Raw genomic sequence first — 12,059 nt, 5'->3', positions numbered from 1 at the left:
ATCAAGCAGCAATCTCTTCCAGCAATGAATGGAGATTATTCAAATAAAGTAGATACACGATTAAACAGATATATATCTTATTAAATGCGCAAAACGTGCACGTCGGGGTCTTTTGGAGCTGCTGAAGTCCTCTCTTTGGTGAGCACAGCGTTAATAGTCCCGGGAAGCCCCACCTCCTCCACCACCACCTTTTATGTTAATTTCAGCGTGATCCGTGCGCGGACCGGAGAGACAGCCGCTGCGCTGTGGATCTGTGGATCTGTTTATCTGCCGTCCTGTGCTTCATGTCGGCCCAGCCTTCCCAGAGAGAAAGACATCTGAGAATCACTGTCGGTTACTTTTGTATCGTGATCAGCGTCGCGTCCGACCCGATGACGACGCGCAGCTGAATGTTGGGTATCGCGGATCAGGCGCAGAAGAAGAGGTGAAGCCCACCTTGCATCCAACCATGGGAGGTCAGATCACCAGGACTACCTTCTACGGTAAGGACGGCTGACATCACAGGGGTGGGGGGGGACTCAGCATCGATCCTTTATTACCCATGAATACATCGACATTGTGATAAATGCACGCAAAAAAATAAATAACTGGCGAGATAATGGAGTTGTTGGAGCGATTGTGCAGCTGAAGCCAGTGAGCATGAAAAGTGTAGGCGTTTGGATGCTTAAAATAAATCACAAGTGAGAGTGCTGGTTGCTTTGTGCAAGTTTATAATAAATTCTACAAAACTCTCTTAGAATTAAAACAAAAATAAATAAATATATATATATACGTATGTATATATGTATACATATATATTAAAGTGCGGTCATCCTTTAAAGACGTGTCAGAGAGTTTGCTCTTGTTCTGCAGGTTGAAATAAAACCAAAAATTAAGTCAAGTCATAACTTTTTTTGTTTGTTTGTTTCACCATCCGACTCATTGTTTTTACGCCCTCGCCTCAACAACATTTACAGTAAATGTTTTCGTTGGTTTTTTTCTTCTTCTCTGGCAGGATAATGGCCAACAGGTGCGTCACATTCAAACGTGTTTTTAGTTGTTGCTATTACTCAGATGTACTCTTTGATTTCTTCAATCAAAGAGTAAATCTGTTTTTATCACAAATAAACTTTTTAAATGCAGTTCATAATTTGGTCAAATTCTAATCAAGTATGCACAACTTGGTTTTACATACTTAATTTGCAATTGTGTTGAACTGCTTTTTCGTTTTTGTTGACACAAAGTCTTCTTCAGTGGGAAATGTGTACATTTTGTAAGATTTCATAGACAAATGATAAAGTGGTTCATTGGATTGATGGTGGTTTTGGTATGCATTTATCTGGTGACGTTGTCTTCCAGCTTCCAATTTGTTGTTATGACAAAGACAAATGAAGATGGACAAACATGGATGAATTACAAAATATGTTCTCCCATTTTAAACAACAATACAGGTTTAGACAGGACCTTTGACAGGACTTGGTCGCAGAAATGTAAACATCTATAATCCCCGATGTCTTAATGTAAGTTTTCCTTTGAGTCATTAGAAGAAGAAAAACAATAGAATGAGCAGATTTAACCCATTACCTGCAATAAGATGACTTGTGGTTATTATACATATATTTTGTTGATTGGAAGAACGTGTTTTCTCTCATTAGGAAAACTTTTTGACAGCTGATTGGATGACACATGGCAAAATGTCCCTCCTGGCTTTGAATCTTCCAACTGCAAAAATAGCATATTAAACCAAACTTTTCGTGGAAATCCAAACTTTACATATGCTCACATGTTGACATAACTGCATCTCCATCTTGCTAAGATCTTATCCAATTCAGGGGTATAGGGGGTGAAGTTAGTCCCAGTCCCAGCTGACTGTGGGAAACGCAGGATACACCTTGGACAGGTAACAAGCCCATCAAAGGACGGACACACACACACACACACACACACACACACACACACACACACACACACACACACACACACACACACACACACACACACACACACACACACACACACACACACACACACACACACACACACACAGGCAGATAAGCACATACACACACACAGGCAGATAAGCACATACACTCACACTTTTCAGGCAATTTAAAGTCAGCAATTAACTCAGAATGCTTGTTTTGCAAACTCAAATCTAAAACTGTACCCCGGCACAAGTCAGACATGAGAATGAAAAAAAAATCTAAAGATAAGACACAATTTTAAACATCCCTCCTTGTTTGCTCAATTTGTACTCTAAAAGAACAAATTAAATGTGTTTTCTTTTGCGGCTTATGTCCACCAATTTTGCCACACTGACTGTGAACATAACAACTTAGCCATGAGACCATGGACAAATCACATCTGTTTACCCCTGATTGACATAGCTGATGTATCTGCAAGAGAAGAAAAAACCCTAAAAAAGCACTTTGAGCACTCTACCATGCAGTCATGAGTGCTTCGTGAGAGAAGGCCACTGAGCCTCATCAGCCTCAGGAGAGAACACAGCATAACCCATGAGGCCAGGTGACAGTGGCCAGGGACACTCCTCGTCTCTGCTTGTCTGTTCCTGATAACGACGGCAAAGGCAGCAGTCGCATTGTGTGCGGTGCCGCTTCAAGTAACGTTATCCTACCTTAGGTTGCTCATCTGATGTTCGTCACGGACCCCCTCCTTCATCACCGTGGGGCTCTGGTCTCTGTTCGCGGCGACGTTTCTGTCAGGTCGCGTGACTTTTTAAACACACGGTATCATCAGCACTTTTGGCACTAACCAGCTGTCATTTCTAGTAAATCAAATACTACATTTTCATTTATTCTTTTATTTACTTATTTGACTTTCACAGAATGGATAGTCCTCTGAAAGCTGTAAATGTATTCCCCCGTTGCCTGAGATGAGGAAATAACCCCCCACCCCCCAAACAAACGGAGTCTCTGGAATTTGATTTCACAGCAGCAGAAACAATATTAATACAGTGAGAATGAAATAATATATTGGATTCTCCAGTTAGACGGTAAAGCATGCGACAGGCTGCGCTGTCTGCAGAAGGCTGTGAGGTGTTGCTTCTGTTTTCAGATCTCACAGGAAATACTGTATTCAGTGTTTGGCCGGGTCACCCAGCAGAGTACAATGCAGTCCTGTTTTGTTGTGCTGAAGACATCACGTCTGACATTACATCATGGATGCAATATGGTTGAAGGATTTGTTATGACTTCATTTAAAACTGTTGTGCACTGAGCACAATTCAGCATTGTTCTCCAATGACAAGAGCATGCAAAGAGCTTAACAAACACACTGCACTGAGCCCAGAACACTTGGCAGAGATTCTCCAATTGTGATTCGAAGACTGAAGACTGCAACAATATGGGACAAGATGCCCAGTTGTGAAGATGTGAATTAACAATTCTGTTTAGATTGACGACAACAAATTGGGAGTTTTAACAGTGTTCAGGCTGCGAATTAAACATCTTCAGCTTGAAAACTCAGTAATATGATACACAGTCACGTGATCACGTTTCCTAATTGATTTGTTTCCAGGTTACATGAGGGACTTTTTGATCCTTCAAGGTCAATCATGGAGACCAGGAATCTTTCATCACTGGCTCATATACTTTTCTTGCAGACAAACACAAGCAGCTCCCACACATTGTCCTCCTCATTTTGGTGTGAAAACACAACCAAGTCTCAGGAAGTGTTAATATGTGCCTCGGTTGCTTAGCTGCCTTCAAGCTTTGGCAGAATGAGTTAATCGTACTTTGTGACTTTAGACTTTGCAGGACAGGACCCTAACATTCTATCCTTAATATTCCTGCTTTAGATTCAATATAAGACTGAAGTCTGTGAGAAAACGCCTCTTCCACTAAACCACAGTGACCTTGGTGTTGCACTTTGAAGAGGAATGTGGAAACACGGATGAGGAGTGCTGATCCATTTGAAAGGGAGTCGGCCTGCAATCTCGGGCACATGATGACTGTCTTTTCGGGCTTTTCACTGATAAAGGATATTCACAGACATTTTCACGTGGGAAAAAAAAAAAAACCTTCAAACTTGGTTTTGTCCTGTGACTCACTTCATACCTTTGTCTACTTCCTCCGATCAGCAGATCACAGTAAATACTTTGCTTTCTTCGGGAGCAATTATGATGTTGTATATTTGTTGAAGCATTCTGATTAAAAGCAAGTATGTTTGTGACTTGAAGGCGTAAAGATTATGATTGAAATGCCCTCATTAAAGCTTGAGCAACTGCAAATAAGATGTTAATAGCTATGCCTCTCTATTATTCGAGGAGTTTCGAATATAATGTATCAGCCAACTAAACATATTCACATCAGGAACTTCTGCACAATCCTAAAGGTCATTTGCTGCTGGGATAATTGTAGTCTTGTTGTATCACGCATGTTAGCTAATCTTTGCTTTTCTCCTTGTTCAAGTTCTTCCACTTAATTATTATTGGACGGAAGTCTTTCCATCATAGAGCAAGAAAACTAAAAAACGAAGCGCAAATCATTTTCAAACCTGGCAAGATGTTGAATAACAAAATGGAGACTGTCATGAAAGGAAATCAGCTTTTACTGAAATTAGATGGTTTTGGATGAGCTTCTCAGAGCTGTATTGTTCTCATTAACCGAGGGGAGAATTCTTACTTTGTCTTGTTTTGTCCTTCAAGGACATTTTGCATTTTATGTACCTTATAGAGTATGCTAGTGGGATTACTGTGCTGCACTGACATGGCGGAAGGTCTTTGATCATATAACTGTATTCATATCAAACGGGATGTTACAGAAGAAGATACGTGATAAAGGAAAATGTCAGAGTTCACATTGGGTAGAATTTTATTAAAGTGCAAATCTACCATGATGGAAAGTGTGATTCATTTATTTTATTTTATTTTTTTAATATAAAACAATTGTCTTTCTACACAGATTCTCTGAACGGGCCATTTCCTACGACATCCCACCGATGCCACCACAAGCCCAAGCGCCTACCCATCCAGCCCTGTGGGACCTTGTCCTCATTCCCTCTGCTGTTCCACCCCAGCACTAAGGGCTCACAGATTGTCATGGACATGTCCCAGAGGACCGTCAAGAGACAGGCCAGCTTCTGCAATGCCATCACCTTCAGCAACAGGCCCATTGCGGTGTATGAACAAGTCCGACTGAAGGTAAACTGTTTGTGTCTGAGAATGCCAGTGGGAAACTGAATACCAGAAAGACACTCAAAAATGACACACTGGGTTCAGCTCACCAATACAGTGCAATGAGAAATAATTATACTACAAACAGGATTAAATTGAATAAGATATTTATCGTTCCTCTATTGGTGACTATTTGGAATGTTTGGAGAAGCAGTATTTAATGAGATTCTGCTTCCGTCTGTGGAAGTGGGAAGCTGTGTTTAATGAAATATTAAAAAGAAAAAAAGTCTTTATTTCTGTTTGAAAGGAAGTATGATTTAACTGAATCTGTGTTTTGATGAGTTGGTGCTAATTTATTCTAACCTTTACTTTTTCACAAATTAACCATGCCACAAGTATTCATGTTGGGGACATATTAACATATATTTGTATATAGAGTCAAGCGGTGACAAGATAAAATATTGACAAGAATAAAAATTGATGTAAAGTACCCAATCCTCTGCCTCTCCCACTCATTCTGTCAGTATGTTTTTTTATTGTCCTTCCTTCCTCCCTTCCTCCCTGTCTCCCCACTCTTCACCCTCTTCTTTGCGCTCTCTCTCTCTCTCTCGCTCTCGCTCGCTCTTTCTGTGTTTCTGCTCCTGTGCGGGCCAAGGCAGTGGCAGCTCAGAACAAGTTTCCACTTCACCTATCAGGCCATCTATGTCTCGAAAGTGAGAGAGCAGGGCAAGCGCTGCCATGTGAGGAATACTGTTATCTTTCACAGCAAATGCAAAGTAAATAGAGGTACAAAATAAGACAAAAATCGTTTGCAGGTGATAAACATACCAGGATAACAAGTCTGAATGTGCCTGAAACAGATATGTTGTTTTTAGCCCTGCTTGTAGCTTGGCGGCAATGAAGGGAACGTCTATCTGTCTGTAGGTCCAGACCAAAATACCTCAACAACTATTGGATTGCTCGCAATGCAATGAAGTCCAGTCAACACTAGATCAAAATTCTTTTCAGTTCATTGTTTGCATTCTATTTAGGTGTAATGACGGGGAACCTGCAAACTTATCAACAATGTCTGTGGTATTCAAAATACAAAGATGACAAATGTGAAAGCGAAAGTTCGGAAGATAAGCTTGTTTTGATTCTGCTGCATCCGTTCTTGTGTCGGCTGTTATCTTACTGGTAAAAACAACGAGGTTTTGACTTTATTTTCACACCAGAGGTCACAGGGACGAAACGTATTCCGGAACTGAACGAATTGTTTTGAACAAAGACAGGAAATATTAAAATGCTGTCCGTCATTTCGACAGAATAGAATTGTGAGTGCAGCTCCTTTACGGAGACTCTGTCCGTCAAGATGAATGACAACGAAAAAGTGTAGCACATCCTTTGTTTCATACAGAAGTCAAATTTCACCTTGGCCTGAGAATTTACCACTCATTTCGAAGCTTTACGGCACTGTAGCCAACAAAGTTGTAACTCCAGACAGGAGTGATGTCAGGAGGAGACAGATGGAACCGGTGGGTAATTGCGGCGGTAATTATTACTGGGTTGACGGTGAAAAATGACCCACGTACAAGTTCTGGATGAGATGAATTAATCACGGATCAGCACCAGTAATGTTAACAATACCCGTCCTTCACAGAGATAAATGCAGTACAACGTGGGCTCCCTTCTTTTTAGGTTATGTTCCACACCAGAAGAGAAAACGCCAAGACCATCTGTTTTGATTAAAAAAATCTGCTCTCTTTAGATCACTAAAAAGCAGTGCTGCTGGAGCGGGGCTCTACGTCTTGGATTTACATCCAAAGACCCATCGAGGATCAATCCGGACACCTTGCCAAAGTATGCCTGTCCCGACCTGGTCTCTCAGAGCGGCTTCTGGGCAAAAGCCCTGCCGGAGGAACTCTCCAATGAGGGGAACGTGATCTCCTTCTGGGTGGATAAGAAGGGCCGGGTGTTCTACCGGATCAACAACTCCAGCCCCATGCTGTTCTTCAGTGGGGTGCACGTCGTCGAACCTCTGTGGGCTCTCATAGACGTGTACGGCCTCACCAGGGGGGTCCAGCTGCTTGGTGAGTCATGAATCCAGAGAAACAACTTGCATGCATTTTTTTTTTTTGCGATACCGTGAGGTCAACGATTTAATGTTGCGACACCTTCAAAGATGATCACATTCTCAACAGTTTCCATCTCTGCTTTACACTATGTTTAGAGAATACAATAAAATGTAAGTATTGAAACACATTAAAGTAGATAACATTGGCTGCAATTGACCTCAGCTCACCCCTTTGTTTAACAGCCGCTTTTGAACTCTCTGACATATTGCTCCACCACTGGAATGCATTCAGCGACTCATGTTTTTCTTTTTCAGTGTGAGTGATTAAAAAGTGATGTTACATACAGCTGTGCCGGTTTTCCCACACCAAATCGCTCAGTGGAAAAAGATGGTGGAAGATTAGGTGCATTTTGTAGTTACCGTGATTGTTCACGTTAGAAGAAATTCCCTCTGAAGGGAGGAGTTCAAAATGAAAAGTTTAAAAGGTTTTTCAATGTGCTGTACAAAAAGTCATTAAATCAAAGAAATGAAACACAAACAAGCCCTTCCCAATTATTAACGGCAATTTTGAAACCAACTAAACCATCTGAAATGTGTTTCGATTGTAGTTTGAGATCATTTAAAAGCCATCATCCTTTAAAAATAAATGTCAACATTTTTGAAAACCTTATTAAAACAATGCTAAACAGATAAATAGGAATCCTTGTGGGTGCCTCAGCACTTATTTATAACCATTTCCAAGAATTGCACTGCCCCTCTCCAATGAATAGAGGCTGTCAGCACTGCTAATAAAAATAGAAGAGGCTCCCATATTGTGCAGATAGTGCCATTTAACCTCATTTCTTGTGGTGTGGTTGACAGCGAGAAGTGTGCTATCTCATGATGGGCTGTTCGGTATCCAGCGCCAGAGTGCGACTATCTGGGGTTCACTGGCCTTGTGGTGCTGACCAGCACATAGCGCTTGTCGGAGAACGAGAGTGGTGTTTTGGTCATCCCGAGTGGACGGACAGGAGGAGGGATGATGTCAGGCGTTGACATGCTGGGGGTATTTTTCCAAGGCCGTGAATGTATTACTCTTTTGGTCAGAATTTGTTTGACTCACACTAATATGTTTCAATGAGAGTCATGCCCAGCAGGTTGTGTGGTATACTACTAACAGTTTTGTTACTATGCCACAATTAAAGAGCTGGATTTTCTAGATTGGGTATAATGTTTTGTTTTGTTTTTTCTTTCCCCCAATCGTCTCCTGTGAATGCAGCCAGTAGCTATAAAGCCTACTGTTTCTTCTTGGGTTTTCCCACATCGATCACTTCTATCCCTACATTGACGGCTTAAACTGAAAAGCCTCTGCCCTCAGTTAGCTGAAGGATCACTTAGCTATCAGCTTTCGTCCACAGCCTGAGAGCGTCACTACTCAAGACCACAGTATATCTCAAAGGCCCAGTATTGTCTCAGGAGTTGGCTGCGGTTCAACAAACACTTGAGTCTCTGAAAAATGGGCGGGCACATCAAAGTCTGGTTTTGCGGCTGGCAGACATTTCTCTATAACAGGGGTCTGCATTTTGATTCTTAATGAGGCTTACATTCAGGTTTAAATTAATGGTACACCAGCTGATAAACTGAGCCACATTTCACCTGTTGTGGGCTTTTCTATCACACCACCGGGCCAGGTGGGAATTATAGATTTCCAGCTATTTTCCTTGGGTTTTTTTTGTTTTGTTTTTTTACAAAGTCAAATGGAGCGCAGAGCTGTGAATAGGCTCTGTGGAGTGTGGAGAATGGCTTGGTTAGGTGACCTTGATTTGGCTTTCGATATAAATGTGCAGCACGGTAAAAATACAAGACTTAAGTTGTGATAAATGTGTTGTGTAACTGAAGCAAAGCATTTTAAGGACATCAAATTCATTAAAAGGTGTACTCCACCCCATTTTCAAGATGAGTGTACTTATCAGTAAATCCTTCATGGCTTTAAAGACAGCATGTGTTCGCCACTGATTGACAGACTTAAAAAGGAAACAAAAGCACCACGGCACTACAAAACAATTTGGCCCCACACAGCTAAGAGATTGGAGTAAACTAGCTTCGGGCGACTACCTTCCAGAAGGTTTTTTTTTTTTTTTTCTTTCAAACTTAAAGAAGTCCTCAGACTCAACCAACACTAATTTAAGTGAAGTTCCAGGCAGTTTATCAAATTCCCCACAGCTCATGGAGAGCCACACATGCTAGCACTTCCAAAGACCTGTGAACAGGCTGACATATGAATTGGTGAAATTACCTGATTGCAGGGGGCATTGCATACATTCAGCCCTTCTAACCCATCAACTGGATTGAAAGTCAAGATATTACCATCACTTCGTCTGCTGCTTCCATTTTGACCACTTTTTTTTTCACATCTCCTCCAAATTTCCCTTTGAGCTGATTTTCAGAAAATATACAAGTCATGATAGAAGATTTCCACTTGGCCTCAGCATTTAACTGCTGTTCCTGTCAGCTGAACCATTCTCATGTTATGACCTCATTTCCCTGCTGACACAGCCGACACTTCAGGTCAAACCAGCCTTCACTTCTTCTTTTATATTTCGAGGCTCTTGTTGGGAGCATAACTGTATCTGATCTCATCCTATTTGTGAAAAGTGTTCTCCTGTTTAATCTTTTATGGAATACCAATTAAAGTGTCCTTTCTCATGTTGTCGCCACACAACAGTCAGTGTTTGCAGTGGGTCATTTATAATTATTCAGCTTGAGCTGATGGCTTCTGCGTGACCCGTCCTTGGGCTTCAATACAATTTGTGCATCTTTAATTACATTTCTTATTAAATGTCACCACTGTCTGAACATTTTTTTCTTTATGTATTTTTTTTCTTAAGGACATTGCCTTTTTTTGGAGATACTTTTCATTCAATGGCAGAGACTTACTCTGCAGGGCTACGCTCGAACGTCTGTTGTTTTTAGCCCGTGGATTATCAAACACATGCTCCACAGGATTCTCATACCGTTATGTGCGTTTGATCTTTTACAACCGTGCATGCTGTATTCAGGGATTCATCAAAGCTGCTATCCGTCACCACCTTTTCACTTGTGCCGTCGCTTAGTGAAGCCTACTGCCAAACAGTTTTTGCTGCTATCAGGTCTTATTCTGATGTTTAAGGATCTTTTCAAGGGCAGTGTTGTTTCCTCTCCTAAGCTGTTATCAAGGGAGTGCAGTTCAGTAGCTAGCCACCCATGCAACAAGTCAAAGGTGATCCTGAGATCAGTGCGGCTACGTGAAAGCTGAGATGGTGTTGCGTAAGAGAGGAAGCTAAATTAATCTGCTGAAATCAAACTGAGCCTTAGGGGTTGTCCAGACCAACAATGCTGCTCATGCAATTTAAGAAAGACCTGTTACATCACCGCGCTTGTCCTACTCACGCTGCTATCAATAAAGACCAAAGTGCCCGTCTTGGGTTTTGCACAGAACGGACTGTACTGTTGAAGATGTACAGAGCTACACCAGGATACATTAGCCCGCAGGACTGACAAAAGATTTCTTCAAGTGAATAATGTGTCCCAAGCAAAATAACCATTTTCTAAGCTTAATTTCTCAAGTGCATTTTTTCACAGATGTCTCTCCTTATAATGTACAACTTGAGTTGGAAAGGTAGATTTTGTTTTGAGTTAACTTTTCAGTATTTTTATCAACTTCTTGCTCCAAGTTCCTAATACGTTTCAGGTGTTTTCTCTTTCATTTCTCTGAAGCAAAACACATATGGGAATAGTATACCTTTGTGCAGTCAAAACACATAATGGGGACGTGTATCAAGGAGTGCTGGCTTGATACATGTATGGCTGCGGTCTCAACAGAATGTGTTTGTTTATGGGATAGATCCCAAGAGACCACACGGCATCCTCCGTTTTGTACAGGTGTGATGGATTCCTTCCAAGTTAGATAAGCCGAGCGAGTCAAAGGCATCTTTTGATGGATGCAAGATGCTCCACTGGGGGTTTGTTTACTAGAGGTAGATGAGTCACTTAATCACTGACAGAATGGTAGTGATCCGTGAGACCGGCATCAGCTAACATTATCTGCAACCTGCCTCTCCAATCATTAGAGAAGAATCCAAAATGGCTGCCAGACTGTCAAGAGGCTGCGTACCTCTCAGGTGATTAAGAGGAGGATGCTGACATCAATCTTCTGTGAACACGGGATTGCAGGCACCAGGCATGTAGAGCACCACGGCGGAGAAAACCTCCCGCTGCATGCTTTTCAAGCTTATTAACATCCAGTGAGACATCACAAACACTTTTACATCGAGGGGCAGATGGATGTAGGCACACCTCCCATCAAACCTAACATGAAGGCGAAAGATATAGTCAGTGACTGCTTTATCATAAAATAGTATTTTTATCTAAGATTTTACAGCAGCTTGTAACACTTGTAATAAAGGCAAAACGTAAAGAAAGACGCCAAAATATGCCGGAAGAATACAGCCCATTACATCGATGTTTGCGTCATCTGTGGTGTGTGTTATATTTTAGTAAAACTACTGGACTGCAGCCTGCTGCTAAGAAGGTCTGAACCATGATCATATGTTTGGATTAATCACAGTAGCAAAAAGTCTACTTATGTCAAACCCAACCCCGTATGCACCATGAAAACACCCTGAAATTGTTTTGATTGCCAGTGAGATGGTCAAAGGAAGAAAACAGAAAAACTTGTTTTGTTTTGTTTTTAAGGAGTGATCGTTGCTAAATCACATAGCAACTTACCTTGTTCCTCAGTTTGAAGAAACCAGTTTTCACTCCCTTGTCTATTGCCAGTCCAGACAGGTATGCAATGCAAAACTTGATGGGTGCCTCTTTCATGTCTCACAAGAACACAAAATCATCTTACATCCAAACATTTATGAAGTATAT

The 12,059-nt window shown here is 41.4% G+C and overlaps 1 protein-coding gene across 1 annotated transcript in view; it reads left to right on the top strand.

Moving 5' to 3' along the window:
- The first annotated feature begins 282 nt into the window (after positions 1 to 282).
- The window catches only part of LOC308138886 (E3 ubiquitin-protein ligase NEURL1-like), a 28,388-nt gene continuing 16,611 nt past the window's right edge, over positions 283 to 12,059 (top strand). Inside the window, exons 1-3 of the mRNA XM_080508175.1 lie at positions 283 to 482; positions 4,902 to 5,140; positions 6,861 to 7,182. Coding sequence (XP_080364301.1) covers positions 449 to 482; positions 4,902 to 5,140; positions 6,861 to 7,182 — 595 coding nt within the window. The 5' untranslated portion in view covers positions 283 to 448. The remainder of the gene's footprint in view (positions 483 to 4,901; positions 5,141 to 6,860; positions 7,183 to 12,059) is intronic.

This window comes from Blennius ocellaris (assembly GCF_963422515.1).
Source record: "Blennius ocellaris genome assembly, chromosome: 13".
NCBI lineage: Eukaryota > Metazoa > Chordata > Actinopteri > Blenniiformes > Blenniidae > Blennius > Blennius ocellaris.
The sequence above is the reverse complement of the archived record's forward strand: the minus strand, read 5'-3'. Positions and strand labels throughout refer to the sequence as shown.